General features: G+C 37.0%; 1 protein-coding gene across 1 annotated transcript; it reads right to left on the minus strand.

The window, feature by feature from the left end:
* Window positions 1-4,939: 4,939 nt before the first annotated feature.
* On the minus strand, window positions 4,940-6,338 carry LOC137835069 (MLP-like protein 43). The gene is made up of 2 exons (XM_068643408.1): window positions 6,109-6,338; window positions 4,940-5,441 (listed from the first exon to the last, which is right to left on the minus strand). Exons 1-2 carry the CDS (start codon window positions 6,299-6,301, stop codon window positions 5,167-5,169), a joined length of 468 nt encoding a protein of 155 aa, XP_068499509.1. The 5' UTR covers window positions 6,302-6,338; the 3' UTR covers window positions 4,940-5,166.
* Between the last annotated feature and the right edge of the window lie 12,420 nt (window positions 6,339-18,758).

The raw sequence follows: 18,758 nt of genomic DNA on the forward strand, positions 1-18,758 counted from the left end.
ACCAACTTCAATGGCTCAGTCTTCAAAATCCAATGGCTCAGTCTTTAAAACTCACATCTTCAAATGACACACTCCTATCACCTAAAGACACCTCCGCATACCGACGACTCATTGGCCGCCTCATTTACCTCACCAACACTCATCGAGACATCGCTTTCACCATCAACACTCTTAGTCAGTTCGTCTCGGCCCCAACAACATTACACAAACAAGCGGCTTCCCGACTTCTACGCTACTTAAAGGCCAACCCTGGTGATGGTCTTTTTCCGCCAAGCACAAGTTCTCTTCATCTTTTCGGGTTCAGCCATTCCAATTGAACCACCTGTCTGGACATTCGCAAGTCCATAAATGGCTACTCCATCTTCCTTGGCAATTCCCTAATCTATTGGACGTCCAAGAAGCATCAAAACATCTCTCGTAGTTCTTCTGGGGCTGAATACAGAGCACTTGCCACCACAACTTGTGAGCTCCAATGGTTAACTTATCTCCTCACGGACCTCCGCATCACATTCTACCAGTCAGCCACTCTATACTGTGACAACCAATTCGCCATACAAATTGCATCTAACCAAGTCTTTCTCAAACGGACAAAACACCTAGAAATTGATTGTCACCTTGTTCGTGAAAAGCTGAATGTTGGTCTCCTCAAGTTACTTCCCATCATTTCTGTCACACAGATCGCAAACATTCTCACCAAACTTCTTCCATCACAACAATTCCAAACACTAAAATTCAAGCTGGGAATGCGCAAATCTACTCCTAACTTAAGGGGGTGTTAATGGCCTTTTCTTTTATTATTAGACTTGGCCCATTTTGTATGTTTATTCTACTTCTAGGCTCTTCTTTTTTTATATATGTACTGTAGCTTTTACTAAATAATAATAATAAGCTTTTACGTTTTCTTTACTTAGGTCTCGATATTTCTCCACTCTATCTCTTTTTCTATTCTTCGCATTCACTGTGCACAGGGGTTGCCACTAGCTAATCTTCCACACACACTGTTTTTTACCTCTGTTTTTCTGCACCTTCAATAATTATATTTATTATTTTAAAATTTTGTTAAAACTATCTTAAAATTGTTAAATATAAAAAATTTATGCGTGTGATAAGTATCCAATAGTGAAATACACCAATTAAAAATGATGTCTGAGCTTCTTAGAAAGACATTTGATGGTATGATATCATTGTATCATTATGTAACTTGACATTTCAGTTACTTTAACATCTTAAATAATAATAATCATCTGCTATCACATATATGCTTTGTTTAACACTATATGATTTTTTATTAGTTTATCAAATAATTATTCAAATAGTATAGTTGATTATAGACATTCAAAATTTAGTTTATTATAGACGTTAAGAATTCGATCGTCGGAAGAGTTGAATTCTGAATGTGGTTTTTAATTTCTCTAGCAGAGTTGAAGTTCAGTTTTCGCACAATCGATTTTGAGTTTTTCTTTTGTTTTTTAGAAAATAAAAGAAATTTAAAAATTGAAAAATAAAAAATAATTATTTTAAAAAATAAATATTTTGTAAAAATTTAGAGAATATATATTTAAAAAAAATAGAAAGGTAAATTATATTGAAAAATAAAATTCTATAAAAGTATATATATATATATATAAAAGAATAATAATTTAGAAAACTAATTATATTAAGAAATAATTATGTAGCAAAATATTCTATATTTAAAAATACTAATTTAGAAAAGTAACTATTTTGAGAAATAATTCTTTAGAAAAATAAATATTTGAAAAATTATTTGTTAGGAAAATAAAAATTTAGAGATTAATTATTTATTTTTGTGTTGAATTAAAATATGTAATTTTAATAGTGATTTATTTATAATTAAAAAAAAATTTAGAATTAAATAAAACAAGTAATTGAAATGTAAAAAAAATGAAAATGATATTTAAAAATATTGTAATAAAAAACTTGTACCTCACAAATTAATGGAAAAATAATTAAATAATACATTAATTTTTTTTTTATTGTTAAATTATATTTATAAGATGCGTGAATAAATAAAATGTATGTTTAATAAATATGATGGAACATATTAGAAGATTTAGATATTGTATTGGTCGGACGTGTTTGAGGTCCAATCCGATTACTTAAGTGTGTTAACTTGGTTGGTCAGGTCAATTTGGAGAAAGTACCTAGCTCGGTCCAAGATAAATGATAAGCTCAATGATGTGTCATGAGGTCGGCCCAGATAGCTGAGAGCCCATATTGAAAAGATAATTAAAGTAAAAATAACAAAATGAATAACTGAATTAGTTAAGCACAAATATTACTGTAAAATTCAATGAAAATAAATCGTTACAGATAATGTTGTCTGTTATCATAGAATAAAGGGATATATTAACATAATATATTTATGTTTGTTAAACTCTTGAAGGGAAGTCTACGAATAATATAAAAGGGGCTCGCGACCTTGAGCAAAGGTAAGTTTGAATCTGGTGATAGTACACCCATACAGATACTCTATATTCAGATACCCATAGTTATATGCTCTCACTAACTTGATTGTCGGAGTCTTGTCAACAGGTGGAGCTCTCCTCACTGTGAATTATTAGCATCCCAAAGCAGCAACAACAAAAAATAAAAGTCAGCCCGAAGTCCACCATCAAGGTCCGATCCAGGTCAGCTGATGAGAACATTTGGCGTTCACCGTGGGGCCCGGTAAAAATTGAATCCCACCAACGCTTATAGTTAAGCAACTAGACGTGATGAGGAATACTAGGCAAGGGACGCAGGACCTGAAGGGAAAGAGGTCCCAGCCTTACAACAAATCATGGAGACCATGAGAGCTCTCCAGTAGGCGAATGAAGAATATCGACGTGAGCAAGAGCGAATTTGGGAAGAAGCCCGGGCCGAGCAAGAAAAATTGTGAGCAAAGGCCCAAGCCGACCAAGATCGTCTTTGGGAGGAAACACGACTGAATCAAGCGCGTCTTATGGCGGAAATCGAGGTCTCCCGAAGGACTATGGAAGAACATGCACAAGCCAATGAGGAAATGCGTAAAGCCAACGAGAAATTGTGGAGGAACATGCACCGCCATGGCCGACGCCCCACTCGAGAATGTTCCCCGGACATATGCTTGAGAGATGACCCCAAATCGTTCTATCAACAAACATGGAAGAGCCCATACCGCCTCACTATATCACGCCCAAGATTGCCCTTTTCTCCGGCGTGGAGGATCCTTGGAATCACTTGAAGGCGTTCAGAGCTCAAATGATCATCTTGGGAGGGGGGTCAGATGTCGTCCGTTGTAAGATGCTCATGGGCACGCTCACAAGAACAACTTTGTAATGGTTTAGTGGGATCTCGAATGACCATATAACCTCTTTCCCTCAATTCTCCAAAATGTTTAAGGTGCGGTTCTCGGCCAATAAAGTTGACCTCTCGCGGTTGCATGATCTATTTGACGTCAAACAAAGGGAAGGAGAGCTACTCAAAGAGTACTTAAATCATTTGTGTGCAGTTTTTGTGAGGTTTCAGACTCCGAATGAGGAAATGGTGGTCGTCGCTTTTCATACATTTAGATATTTTGAACCTTTGGAAATAGTATTCTATCATGTTTTTGAATATATGTCCATATCTGGATGTTGATGAATATATGTCTCTATTTGAATATATTCAGGTGTGGAAGAAAAGGTTTTCAATATCTTTAGGTATGCAAAAAAAGAAAAGAGTTAAAGTTACATTTGGATTTGGATTTTTCGGTATGTAAATTACATACGAATATTTTTGTCTGTAACTTTCTAGTGAAATTATATACAAAAATATCCGTATATAAATCTAACAGACAATTACATACCGATTTTGAATCTATATGTAACAGTTATCTACGATAATTTTACATACAATTTTTTTTTTAAAAAAATTTATATGTAATTCGTATCTAATTCATACAGATTTAGGATTTATTGACATATTAATTTTGAATTTTGAGTAACTAGTTCATATAGTTAGAGAATAAATTTTAATTTCATCTTTATTGTGGTTTAATAACACGATCTTAGAAGAATTATCGTGTTCACATCCATACCTCATCATTTCATGATACTTGTTGCTTTCGTATTAATTGAAGATAATTTTTTAATTTAATTTAGTTAAGAAGAATATAAGTTTGATAACTTATGTACAAATTTTTGCAGTTATAATGTGAGATTTAGGATAAATGAAACAATTATTATAAAAAAAAAATCACTTTCTATATTAGCTGTAGATTAAACGATAGTAATATGTTCATTATCTACCTATTCTTGTAAACTATTACTAAAGAATTTTTTTTTATTGTTTTTTAGTGATACTACTAAAGAAAATGCTTTTTTTTATTGTTTTTGAGTGAAACGTGAGACATTCAACATTAATTTTAAAAATTAATTGATATAGTATGTGCACTTTCTACATCGGTTGATAATTGATACAAAAATTTCCCTATTTTCTATGTCGTTATATTTATGTTGGTTGTATAACTGGTATAAAATATTCAAAATAATTTATATAAAAAAAATAGTTTTTCTAGTAGTTATTATAATAATTAATAATATTTTATGATCAAATTTAATGATAAATTTTAATAATAAAAAAAATCAAAAACTACAAATTCAAAAATTTGTGAGAAAATAATTAAAATAAATAAGTATAATATAAAACATTAAAATGAATAATTATAATATAAGAATGTGACATCGTTAGACTGTTAGAGTAATTTTTTTTCAAAACCAAATGAGTTATTTTAATCGGCAATTGAGAATCAACAATTTGATAATTAATTATTAAAAAGATTAATAACTATTTATCAGTTAATATTAATAAATGACCATCTCAAATTATAAAAGAGATTATTATAGGACATATGATTGGTGAAGTTTGAAGTGTAAGTTTATGTGATTTGTGAGACTTCATAATAATATTTAGCATAAAGTTTTAAAGAGAAAAAAAAAAGATAGATTTCAAAGCAAACAAGATAACATAGATTTGCCTAGCTCACTCCTATTAGTTCTTGATGTAATTTATTATAATTACTTTATACATAATATTGATGAAATTAATTAAGGGCTAATTAGTTAGGCCCCATAATACATCAACTATTATTTCTTAGACATCAACAACATAAGATATGAGCTTTATTTATATTTGACAACTAATGATCTAGTTGTGCTCTTGAGTAAGGTAAGAATCAATGTTCTTACTCAGCTCAACTCCCATTTGCAACAAGGTGTGAGGAGCAGGAATGTGATTTTCTTGTTTCTCAAACTCAAGTGCCCATTGCGCCACACTCCCATTTTCCTTTGGAGTAACTTGCAAATTAAATTTGAAGCTCTTGTAAAGTCCTAGCAGGTCTCCCTCTAAAACCTTGAAGCTCAATTTACAGTTTTCCTTATCTATGCCTTCAACCACCTCCTTTGCCACAAATTTTTTTCCATCTGTTGTTATCCAAACTAAAATTTTAGATTCTTTATAAACTTATTTCTCTCTAATTTCTCAAAAACTTGGCACCAATAATCACAATGTCTCAAATTATTCATGTAAATATTATTATAAAGTTGGTGTTCTTTTAATCCTTGAAAAATAAATCGAATGTGAATAAATAAATAAATATATAATGCATAAAAATAGTATTTGATTGATGATAAAGACCTCAAACAATATAGTTAAGGAACTCCGATTATGATGTTCATAAGAGAAATTGCAAGGAATGTAATGATGTTTTACTAAACACTACAAGAAAATCATTAAATCAATTTTGGAGAAAAAATAATTAGTTTTTATATTGATTAAATTAGATACTATTTTAGAGACTAAAAAGAAGCATTGGTATCTAAATTAGTTTTTATTATTGATAAATAGTTTCTAATATGGTATCTAATTAGCTACTAATTATTTAGATTTTAAAGTTGGTAGCTAATTAAATATCAATTTAAAAACTATTTATTAATAATAGAAACTATTTAAATATTAATAATAAATTTTTTAGCTTCTAAAATATTATCTAATTTAATCAATATAATAATTAATTATTTTTGTCTTTAAAATTGATTTCTATTTAATAGTTTTCTAGTAATGAAAGTTTAGGAGTGAAAGTTTGCATACCAAGCATGAAATTCCAAGAAACGATGGATCCCTCAGTGCCCCATTCTCCTTTATGAATTTGAACAGACTGTATTTTTTGAGGTGAAATGTTGGCAATATGGTGTGGCCTGTTGCAAAAAACATCATAGAACTGCTGAGCAGAAGCCTTGAGATGGACCTTAGTTTCAATCTTTTGAAGTTGAGAGTATGCCATTTCTACTTCACTCCTAAGAAGGTATGAAAAATATATGTGACAATACACCTATATATATACTTCTCTTGTCTTTGTCTTGGAGTAACCTAACAACACATATTATATATAACTTAATTAAGTATTTTATAAATTTAGATATTTTGAATTGATTATTTATTAAGAGTTTTTGTTCTATTATATGAAAATAAAAATATATTTAAAATATTTAATATAATTTTTTAATAAAAAAATAATCAGTTATCAAAGGAATATATGCTATGTTAGCCCATAAATTAAAGGAATATATGTGCTTTGAAGTTTCAGCTGAACCACCACTAGTGGAAGAGGCATCTTCTTTTCTTTGCAATAATATAGCTTTTATGGGCTCACATAGCAGAAAAGGGATTCAAAGTTCATAACAAAAATAGCAAGTGCATACTGTAAGTGCTAATAGCTTTTTAATTCTCCATGTTACTAGAACATTATTTGAATCCATAGTTTAGAATAGATTCTAGTTTCTCCCAATCTGATTTTTTTTCTCTAGAAATTTATACTTAAATTAAGTGTTAGCTTGTTTGGGAATAAATTGAAGTTAGTTCTCTTCACACAAATAATTCAAGGTTAGCTTTTAATATTTTATACAAGTAATGTGATTATTTTACTCTAATCACAAGTTTAATCAAAACACCACCCTTGGTTAAAAAACTGTGGTTTGTGGTAGATAGCTACAAACAACTCTCACCAATCTTAAACAACTTAAAATCACATGTAAAAAAAAGAAAAATTTTGTTATAACACAACTATTTTTTATATTAAAATAATAAATTTTTTTATGAATAGCTAATGAATGAAAAAAAAAAACACTAATGATAAATGATTTATGCAAATGAAGCTAATAAACTCCAAGCATAAAAGTTTTAAAATCTATATTTATTGATGTAGTAATATCAAACTCAGGAATTCACTTAATTTTAATAGAATCAATTATTTTTCATTCTAACATCAGGAATTCACTTAATTTTAATCGAATCAATTATTTTTCATTCTAACATGAATGTCTATTAAAATAAAATAATGTTCATGACATATATCTTTCTCTTTTTGACATTTTACTCCTATATTTAGTAGAAATGTTAAATAACTCATAAGGGAATAGTTATTTTTTTAAGTGAAAGGTTAGGACGGGCTAAAGCACATTATTGATCAATAAACCAAAACAAAGTAAAGAGAAGTACAATAAATATAAAAGGATTGCCAAAACTTACAAAAGAAAAAAGAAATTGTCTCACAAAATGAAAAAAAGAAGAAGATATTTTTCTTATTTTGAATAATGTCATAAGCTATGAGTTTCTTTGGGAGGATTGTTTTCACTTAGGTTAAAAAGTGTAGTGAGATTGATTTAATGTGGTAATGAGTGGGACTTATAAGGGAGTGTAGGTTAAATAGTCTCTCATTCTTTTGTAATATGGTTTGAAACATTTCTCAAATATTTCACTTTAATTTTAATTTATCTTCTACATTAAATAATAAATTTCTTATTGAAAGCCTAAAGAAGAGTCATATTCAATCTATAAAGAATATAGTTTCATTTTTACGGTATACTCCAAAGCAAATATAATGGAAAATATTACAACAACTACAACAAATTTTGTATTTGTAGGATGTGGTTAGGTCATAATACTTGTCACTTTGCATGTATTATGAGCAATATCTCTATGATTATATTTTTGTTTAATCTTTAACGTTGTTACATATTTAAGTTAGTGCCAACAATCCTATACTATATTAGTTGACTAGGTGATTAGGTTCAAAAAAGAAAATAAGAAGAAAATACTCTAAGAGAAAACACATTTCATGGAGATGGCACATATTTGGATCTCTTTAGCAAGACAATTGGATCAAACAAATATGTCTATTTTGGAATAACTCAATTTGGATTATATGTGGATATTTTTAGCGATACAATTGGATCAAATAAATATAATTATTTTGGAACACTTCAATTTGGACCAGAGTCTTTTTGCAATATACACTATTAGAAAACCATTAAATAGAATAAAAACTAATTTTAGAGACAATAAATAATTAGTTGTTATATTTATTAAATTAGATACTAGAATAATTATTTTAATCTTTAAAATAGTATCTAATTTAGTAAAGAAAACAATTAATTAATTTTTATTTTTAAAATTAATTTTTATTTAATGATTTTAGTGATAGATGTATTTTGGAAATTCAGATGGTTATATCGTGCTTATAGAATATTATATGAGAACATAATTGTGCATGATTGAAATGTTTTGATGGTGGATGATGTTCATCAATCTATCATCAAAGTTCACTTCTATGGCATTGTGGTGTCAATCTTAATTTTTAAATATTGTATTCATTATTTGTTATGGAATTTGTGCTCGGAAATGTCACTGAACCACTCTTAGAGAAATCTTCTTCTTTCTTATCCACATTCTAGCATAAGATAATGACATCTCTTACATTTTAAAAATTTATAAAATAGTTTTTAAATTAATATTTAATTATTAGTTACTGAAATTTAGTTATTCACGGTTTTATATTTTAACTTATTCTCTATTAGAGATTAATTTAGAATTTAAAGTATTGGTAGCTAAAATCTTGATAACTAATTTAGATATTAATTTAAAAATTATTTTATAAATTTTTTTTAATAATAGAAATCACTTTAGTTATAAATAATATTTTAATCTCTAAAATATTATCTAATTTTTTACTCATATTTTTCGTGAAGAAAATGCATGTGCCGATAAGTTGGTTAATTTAGGATTTATTCATAGAGAATTCATTGGTATAATAAACTTCCATCTATGCCTAACACGAAAACTTTATATATATATATAAAAAAAAAAATTCCATCTAGTCTGTTTTTAAAATTCTTTATGAATAGGTATAGTCTACCTATGTATCAATTTTGGTAGTATATGAGTTTTGGTCTAGTCTTCCCATATTTTTGTATTTTCTTTTATTTTTCTTTTTTTAATAATATTTTTTTCATGTGATGAGTTACTTGAGGTATTATCCTATCTGAGATGTCAAGTTGCATAATGATGCCTAACATAAAAGTTTTTATAATTTTTTTTATCTAATTTAGTCAATATATTGATTAATTATTTTGTGTCTCTAATTTTGGTTATTATTTGATAAATTTTTTTAGTATAAAATATATAGTTTTTTAAGTAATAAATTATGGTAGATATGATTTATTAAAATAATTAAAATCTGTTTGGTCATTACTATTTATAATTGAAATTAATTTATATTTTATTGTTGGGAAAGTTAACAAATTTGTAAGAAGCTGAACTTAAAAAGCTATTTTCGGAAAACATTTTTAAGGAATAATTAAATTGTTATTTTCGATAAAAATAAATCACCCCTAATATTTTTATGTGAAAATAGAAATATTATTTTTATGATAACAAATAATATTAAATATGCAGTACTGTTCTAGTTAAAATATTTGTTGAATAATAATCAATAACTTTTTGTTATTTTTTATAGAGTTGATTTTTTTTATATGTTGGCGAATAAACCATTTCTTTAAAAAAGTAGAATAAGATAATGTTTTATTTTTGTGTGGAAATGATTAATTTTTTTTTTACTTTTAGTTACATTTTATTTTTTAACGGCTATATATTTTAGAATTACATCATATTTCATAAATATACTGATTGTTTTATGAGACTAGTTAGTTGGATAGTTGGAGAGAGGTAGGTTATTTCATCGAAAAGAAATTCGTTACTTTTTAAGAAAAAAAATATGAATTTTGGATTTCTAAAAATCTATATACTTAGAACATTTAAAGTAATGTAATTTATCGTTATAAAATATGAATTTTCTATTAGTAAAAGATAAGACAAATTTTTATTTATTCAGATTCTTCTATATAACACTCAAATTGTTTCACTTCTGAGTCAATATAAACCTATAATTAACTGTAATTCGTTGGAGTGTCTTTGCATGTTCTGCCACTTATCTCGATGAAAGAAAGAACCAATCAAAGACCACCACACCTGAAGGTCATGAAGACCGGAAGAAAAATATAAAATTAGTTATTTTAGGAGAAATCCAAACTTATAAGAATATATAATTTATAATTCTCAAAAAAAAATTATTAAACGAAGACATACATTCTTTAATGATTAAAATATAATAAAAATACACTTAACCATATAATTAAGTAATTAATGCATAAATACAATTTACTCCTCCTAAGATATCATTGTCAAGATGCAAAACTCAAACCCAACTTAAAAATAAAAATAGACTCAACCCAAGAAACCTATATAATATGCTCATTTGATTATGAGTATAAAAATATCATAATACTTAAACACTCCTCACTTTGTTAAAACCGAAGTTACCTAGATAAGATATCTTAATCTCAAGTGGCCAGTGCCTCATCTTTGCTGTTTTTGTAAGCAAAGAATTTATTGATAATGATTGAATACAACAGGAATTATACCTTCCCAAACTAATCAACGTTTTCAGCTTTGTAAGCTGTTGAGAAATTGACTAAGCAATTCGCTATTATGATTATGAAGTATTTACGTAGGGTAATTATAATGTTATATGGAAACATTTGTGTACCCACATGGACCCGAACGGTCAAATATCATAACTCGGTCTTTTTCACCGAGCTGACCGAGTCCTGTACGGATGTTTAGGCCGACCGACACACTTAAACCATTAACGCTCAAATCAATGTCAGGAAAGCTAAACTACCATTAAGAACTAGATAATATGTCCATAAGTGCAATCCATTCCACTAATCCGACCCAATAAGGTAAATCCATTAAAATAATATAAATAACGCACATTCCAAGAACAAGGTACGTCATTATCACTGTACACCTCCGAGTGTCGAATACCCATTTTACTGACTTGAGCGTTAGAGTGCCTTCTGCAGGTACCCCTCCATTCGGCATTCACTTGAGACTGAGCGACCGAGACCCGAAGGAGTAGCATCGAGACGAGAAGGATCATAGTGAAGCTCCGATAGTCTGCCCGAAGGAAGGAAGGAGACGAAGTCATTCAATAATTCTTTAGGTCTCATCTCCCTAGTAGGAACAATTGGCGCCCACTGTGGGTCGAGAGAAACTAGTTGAAGAACGAAAGTAGATGGTATCAACCTAAAGCATGGAGAGGATGACTGAAGTCGATCAGGCAATGTTGTTGCTATCTCTGCAGAGAGAGATGGCCGAGATGAAAAGAAAAACCGAGGAGGTCACTCGGAAGAATGAGCAAGAGATACAGGATCTCCGAAAGGAGAATGAAGAGATGAAAAAGAAGCTTATGAAGGGAGGACCATCTGTAGGACTGACCAATGTGGTCGGTAGGTCCTACACCTCCCCTCCCAATCCAAGGCCGGTTGAGGAGACAAAGGATAAGGCTCCCACCCATGAGATAGATGGTGAATCATGTGTCAACAAGTCGGCCAGGACGACTGTCACGCTGGACTCCGCCCGTCGACACCCCTTCACCAATGCTATCATTGAAGTTCCACTGCCGGACAAGTGGAAAGGGTTCAACAGGGATCGGTACGACGGATCTACTGACCCGGACGAGCATATGGATGCCTACACTACCCACATGAGTCTCTACACCTCGGACGACGCGGTGTTATGTCGAATGTTCCCTATATCTCTGAAGGGATCAACCCTCAGTTGGTTTACCAAACTCCCGCCCAATTCCATTGACAGCTTTGCCACACTCGTGGTGAAATTTGAGACTTAGTTTGCTACCAGCAGGCCGCATCACCTAACCTCTATCACCCTGGTAGGCATCCGCCAAGAGAATGGAGAGTCGCTTAGAACCTTTGTTGACAGATTCAGCAAGGTGGCCACGAGCATATGAAACCTTAGCCGAGACGTGGCCATGCACCATATGTTGACAGCCCTGCGACCTAGACCATTTGCTGATAATCTGTGTATGCAGCCAGCCACCAGCCTGGACGAACTTAGGAAGAGAGCTGCTAAGTTCATGCAGCTTGAGGAACTCAGGGAGTTCCACAATCAGGCCCGTACCGAGGCCAGCGGTGAGAAAGGCAAGGATGAAATGGACCGCCAAGGCCGATCTGGCCAACGTGGTGACAAACGTAGAGATAACCGAGGAAGCTGGTTCTCAAGATATACCCCCCTTATTGCCGAGAGGGGGAGAATCCTGGATAAGGCACTCAGTGCCGAGCTGATTCCTCCTCCCAGGAAGGTGGCCAACCCAAACAACGCCGACCAAAGGAAGCAGTGTCAGTATCACCACAACAACGGGCATTCCACTGAGGAATGACAAGCTTTGAAGGACAAGATTGAGGAGCTCATCCAAGCCGGACACCTACGCCGGTTCATCAGGGGTGATCGAGATACGAGGCACTCCCCTTGTAAAGATAAGCCCACCAAGAGAAGATGGTCACCTCCGTGAACCAGGGACGACCGGGACCGCAGGGAAGACCGCCAGTCCCAAAGAGACAACCTTCCACGAAGAGATGATCCTCCTCGGGATGTCGAAAGAAGGGGCAACAAGAGGTCATTAACACCATAGCTGGCGGCTTCGCCAACGGAGGAAGTACAAACAACGTCCGAAAGAAGTACCTCTGAGCGGTGCACCAGGTGAATGCGGTGACATTTCGACGGAGGATGCCACCCATTACCTTTACAGATGAGGATTTCAAGGGTGTGGACTAACGTCAAAACGATCTAATGGTGATATCGGTCGATATAGACAAATTTACAATCAGGAAGACGTTGGTGGATCAAGGGAGCTCAGTAGACATCTTCTACAGGAAGACGATCACGTGGTCGGCTTCTTTGGCGAGAGAGTGGGAACCAAGAGCTACATTGAGCTCTACACCACCTTCGATGAAGAAAAAAGTTGCAAAACAATCAAGATTTGGTATCTGGTAATCGACGCCAATACCTCTTATAACATCCTCCTCGGACGGTCGTCTGTCAACTGACTAATGGTGATCGTGTTGACACCTCACTTGGCAATGAAATTCCCTTCATCAATGGGGGATATTCTCACGGTCCACATCGACCAGAAGGAGGCAAGAGAATGCTATGTTAAAAGCCTTAAAGTAGAGCCTCTGAAGAACGACCTCTCTCCCAAGAGAAAATCCTCTCAGAAGGATCGCTCATCCCGAGAGGCCCGGCCGATGCCGATGGAACCAACCGTAGCATTGGTGGATATTGACCCTCAGATGACCAAGGACAGGCTGGAAGCTAGGGAAGAGCTGCGACGAGTACCCTTCCTAAACGAGGAGCGTAGTACCGCTGTTGGAACAGCCATGGTGGCAACCAAGGCCGAGATAATGCACGCCACGCTTAAGAAGAATGTAGATCTGTTTGCGTGCACACCATCTGATATGCTAGGTGTAAGCCCGGATATCATCACACATAGGTTATCGGTGTTCAAAGAAGCACAGTCGATCGCCCAAAAGAAGAGAGATTACAGCGATAAGAAGCGCCTAGCAGCAAAATCAGAAGCCAAGAAGCTTCTATCGGCCGGGTTTATACACGAAGCCCAGTACACGACTTGGTTGACCAATGTCATCATGGTTACCAAGCCGAACGGTAAGTGGAGGATGTGCGTCGGCTAAAGGAACCTCAACAGTGCCTGCCCGAAAGACTCCTACCCCCTACCGAACATCGATCGACTAGTGGATGGGGCGGCCGACCATAAGATCCTTAGCTTCTTGGACGCTTAATCTGGGTATAACCAGATAAGTATGCACCCCAAGGACAAAGAAAAGACAACTTTCATGACGGCCGACGCCAACTACTATTACGAGGTCATGTCGTTCGGCCTCAAGAAAGTAGGGGCGACTTACCAACTCCTTATGGATAAGATCTTCCGATGGTTGATCGGTTGGTGTATAGAGGTGTACATGGACAACATCGTAGTGAAGTCTAACTCTTTTGACCGTCACGTAGAGGACCTCGAGGAGGTGTTCAAAGCCCTCAGGGGGGCTAATATGAAGCTCAATCCCGAAAAGTGCACATTCGGGGTTGCATGGGGGAAGTTTCTGGGTTTCATGCTGACCCACAAAGGATAAAGGCTAATCCCGACAAATGTCGAGCCATCGTCGACATGAGGAGTCCGAAGAACATTAAGGAGGTACAACAACTCCTAGGACGCCTAACAACCCTCTACAGGTTCGTCCCCCGATTGGCCGAACAAACAAAGCCGATGGTGCAGCTACTTCAGAAGGAAACCAAGTTCAGTTGGGACGACAGATGCGAGGAAATCTTATAGCAACTGAAGGATTTTCTAACATCTCCATCAGTCATCAAAAAGTCGATGCCCGACCAGCCCATTCTGGTGTATTTGGCGGTCTCAGAGGAGGTGATCAGTGTTGCGTTGGTATAGGAGGTCGAAAGCGAAGAATGATCGATATACTTCGTTAGTCGGATGCTCCATGCAGTCGAAACGAGATACCAGATGATCGAAAGGTGGCTCTCGCCCTAGTCCTGACGGCATGTCGAATGCGCCCTTATTTTCAAAATCATTCCATCACGGTAAGGACCGACTACCCCATCTTTAAAATTTTATCTAACCCTGATCTTGTAGGACGAATGATAGGATGGTTGGTCGAGCTCTTCGAATTTGACATCTGGTATCAACCGAGAGGGGCCATCAAATCCCAGTGCCTAACCGACTTCTCGGTTGAGCTTACCCCGCTGCCACACCTATTGGCCGGATGGACGCTCTATGTGGATGGCCCCTCCAACAAAACAACATGTGGAGCAGGAGTCATCTTGGAAGGACTAGGCGATCTCCTCCTGGAGCAAGCACTTTAGTTTAGATTCAACCCGACCAACAACCAGGCCGAATACGAGGCCTTGCTCGTTGGGTTAAACTTAGCCTACGACATGGGAGCACGCGAGGTCTTATGCAAAAGCGACTCCCAGGTCATGGTCGGCCAGATCTCAGGGGAGTTCGAAGTGAAATAACCTTTGCTGCAATGATACTACCATGTCGCCCGAAACAGCATCGTCCGCTTCCACAATGCACTTGTGAAACACATACCAAGGCAGGAAAACAAAAGGGTCGACGCCTTATCTCGGCTCTCGGTCACAAAGAAGAAGAGCCACCAACGATCAGTCATACAAATATAGCTAAGACACCCCAGCGTGTCAGAAACCGAATGTCTTGCAATAGCCGAGACCAAATCCGATAGCTAGATGACCCCCATCATTCAATACCTTGAGCACAACACATGCAAACCAAAAGAAGAGAACACGGTGAAACAATAGTGTGCTCGGTACACCATGATAAACGAAGATCTATACCAAAGAGGCTACTCAGTCCCCCTGCTCAAGTGCATCACCAACGAGCAGGTCGAGTATGTCCTTACCGAGATACACGAGGGGGTGTGCGACAACCATTCGGGGGCACGAACGATGGCTGCTAAGGTCTTTAGAGTTGGCTACTATTGGCCAACTATCCAAGGAGACTGCATCGAGTATGTGAAGAAATGTGCCAAATGCCAAGAGTTCGGTCCCCTCCATCATGCTAAACCAGAAATGCTACACAGCCTCATGTCTCCATCTGGGGAATGGACATCACCGGCCCCTTCGCACCAGGGAAAGGGCAGACCAAGTTCTTCCTCGTCGGAGTCGACTACTTTACCAAATGGATCGAAGCCGAGCCACTTGCATCCATCTCGGCCAAGAACGTCCAAAACTTTGTATGGCGAAGTATCGTGTGTCGATTTGGCATACCAAACATGATAATGATCGATAATGGGCGGAAGTTCATTGACCAAGGGCTCCAATCCTTTTATGTCGGCCTCGACATCAAGTCCATAACAGCCTCGGTCGAGCACCCACAAGCCAACAGTCAAGTCGAGGCCGCAAATAAGGTCATTCTGAACGAGTTGAAGAAGCGCATAGGCAAAGCGAAAGGTCGATGGACAGAAGAACTGATAAAGGTCCTATGGGCATACAGATGCACCCCCTAGACAACCACACAAGAAACACCATACAGCTTGACGTGTAGGACCGAGGCAATGATACTGGTCTTGGTGGGTGATCCTACCATCCGAAGGCAAATGTTCGACCTTACCCTAAATGTGGAAAGCCTAGTGGCCAACCTCGATTTGGTAAGCAAGCTTCACGATAAAAGCAAGATCCGAGAGATCGCATGCAAGCTTCGGGCATCAAGACGCTACAACACCAAAGTCCGACCGAGGAGTTTCCAGAAGGGAGACATCATTTGGAGGATGCGAAGCGACACAAGAAGAAACGAATGGAAGTTATCGTCCAACTGGGAAGGACCATTTCGAGTCTGAGAAGTCGCAAAGGGGGAGCTTATCATTTAGAATGACTTTCGGGCAAAATTATACCAAGGACGTGAGATGCCATGCACCTTAAGTTTTAATACAGCTGAAAGAAATAAAGTTACGCACTATTTCCTCACCCGACTGGGAAGGTTTTAACGAGGTGTTTCTCTCAAATATTACTACTGCTCACTCCGTCAAAGACACGATTCGGTCTGGATTAAGCATTAACCGGCATACCCTGTCGACACCGCCCAACTCAATTCGTTCTGGATGAAACCTTAACCAACATACCCTGCTAATACTGCTCAACTTGGTTTGGTCTATACATAGCCTTAACTGACATACCCTGTCAATACCTCACACTCGGTTCGGTCTGGACATAGCCTTAACCAGCATACCTTGTCGACACTGAGTAACACGCTGACATCATAACGATGTTCATTACATAAATAAACCTAAAAAGTCGATCGCCCATTTTAACTTGTTAATTTAGAAGACTCGTATTACTGGCTGACGTTTTAACTTGTGAAAAATTTTGTTTAAATTCGTTTAGACTGAACATACACAGCAGTGAAAGAAAACGACTGATGTATTAATTGAAGCAAAACGGGGAGGCCACACCCCGGCCTCAGGGGGAGAGAAACGCAAAGCAAAATGGTCACATCCCGACTGAAGGAAAAGACTTAAGAAAACTAATCGTGTTGGTCTTCGTCTTCCTTCTCTTCGGTCAGCCTAGAGTGCTGCCTCGCCAAAGCCTTCATCTCAGCAATCGGCATAATCCGATCTTGGTACACCTCGCTCTCAGGATCGAAGGTACCAGATGTCGGCGACCCCCCATAAAGAACATGGGCTTGGCGAACAACTTTGAGGAAGCTCTGCTTAAGCAGCTCCTCGGTCTGGTCGTATTTGCAGTCCATCTCCGCCTCGACCTCGTCCTTGGCAGCTTCCAAGCGAGCCAGCTCGGTCACCATCGTCGAGATCTTCTCATCCCTCTCCCCCACCATCTTCTTCAGTTGGGTGTTTTCAGCCGTCACCCTCTCCACCTCGGCCTCCACCTCCACCAGGCGACGCTCAGCCTCAACAGCCCCTTGTTGAGCCTTTTCCTCCTCAGCCACCTCCCGAGCAAGTCTCTCCGAGAATTCGGAGTTAGCAGCTAAAGACTGCTTCAGATTGCCTAACACCTCGGCCAACTTATGCTCCAGCTGGGATATCTCCTCGACATGTCCATCTCGGTCCTAAGATCCCAACTGGATCATGACCAGTGACCGGTAGAGCATCTCCAAGCCCCCCTTGAGCAAGTTCGATGTAGGGACGACCAGGATGACCTCTCGGGTGGCTTCGGGAAGTGCATGTCACACCCCCCGAGAAAACTGCATGTCACCCCCAAGAACGGCCAAGGGTGACATTGGAACCTCCATCGACCGACCGGTCTTTGGAGGAGCGATCGTCTTCTCAGCTCGGCAGGGCGAAGGCGAGTCCATTTCAATGGCCTCCCGACGAGGCGGCAGCATGGGCATCGACCCAAGGGAGCGGGTAGTTGTGGCAATGTTGCTCCCCTCCCTTGGTCGTTTCTTGGACTTGCTGGAAGGGCCAGTCGAACCCTTACCAGTGCGGGCACCCGAGCCCTTTCCAGCATTCAACGTGTCAATGATGGGCCGCCCCTTCCTCTCGGTAGCATGTTGCCTAAAGGCGTCCAACACATCAGCTCCAAGGGAGCACTTCTGATCCATAATCTCTGCAAAAATAACAAGTATCAGTAAGCAGTTAAAATAGCGACCGATAGCAAAGGGAAATTCTCATACCCTTAACGACCGCCCAACGCGCCGATTCGGTGTATGCACTGATCAACTTCCTCGTAGGAAGCTTCCTCGGGAGCGCATCGAAGAGTGAGAGAATCTCCAACTCATTGGCACCCCCGGTCGGCCTAGGCCACTCCTTAAATTCGTGAGGTTGGCTAGTCCAGTAGTGGGGAAACCTCAACCGACCGATCTCGTCGAAGAAATTGGTTGTCACCTCCGCTCGAATACAAACTTTAACAAACCTCTCTTCGAATCTTTTATAAGAGGTGGCAAAAGAATTGAAGAGAACACACCCTGACCGACCGATCAACGAGTGCCACGAAACAAGGTTGGCTGGATGAGACATATAATAGGATAGAAAAGAAGAAAG

Source organism: Phaseolus vulgaris, chromosome 5 (genome assembly GCF_000499845.2).
Source record: "Phaseolus vulgaris cultivar G19833 chromosome 5, P. vulgaris v2.0, whole genome shotgun sequence".
Lineage (NCBI taxonomy): Eukaryota > Viridiplantae > Streptophyta > Magnoliopsida > Fabales > Fabaceae > Phaseolus > Phaseolus vulgaris.

Bases quoted from the DNA above. Each gene is read 5' to 3' on its own strand.
- LOC137835069 (XM_068643408.1), bottom strand. From the start codon at position 6,301: ATGGCATACTCTCAACTTCAAAAGATTGAAACTAAGGTCCATCTCAAG. The intron at 5,442-6,108 runs GTATGCAAACTT...GGATAACAACAG, and splicing joins TTCTTGGAATTTCATGCTTG to ATGGAAAAAAATTTGTGGCA.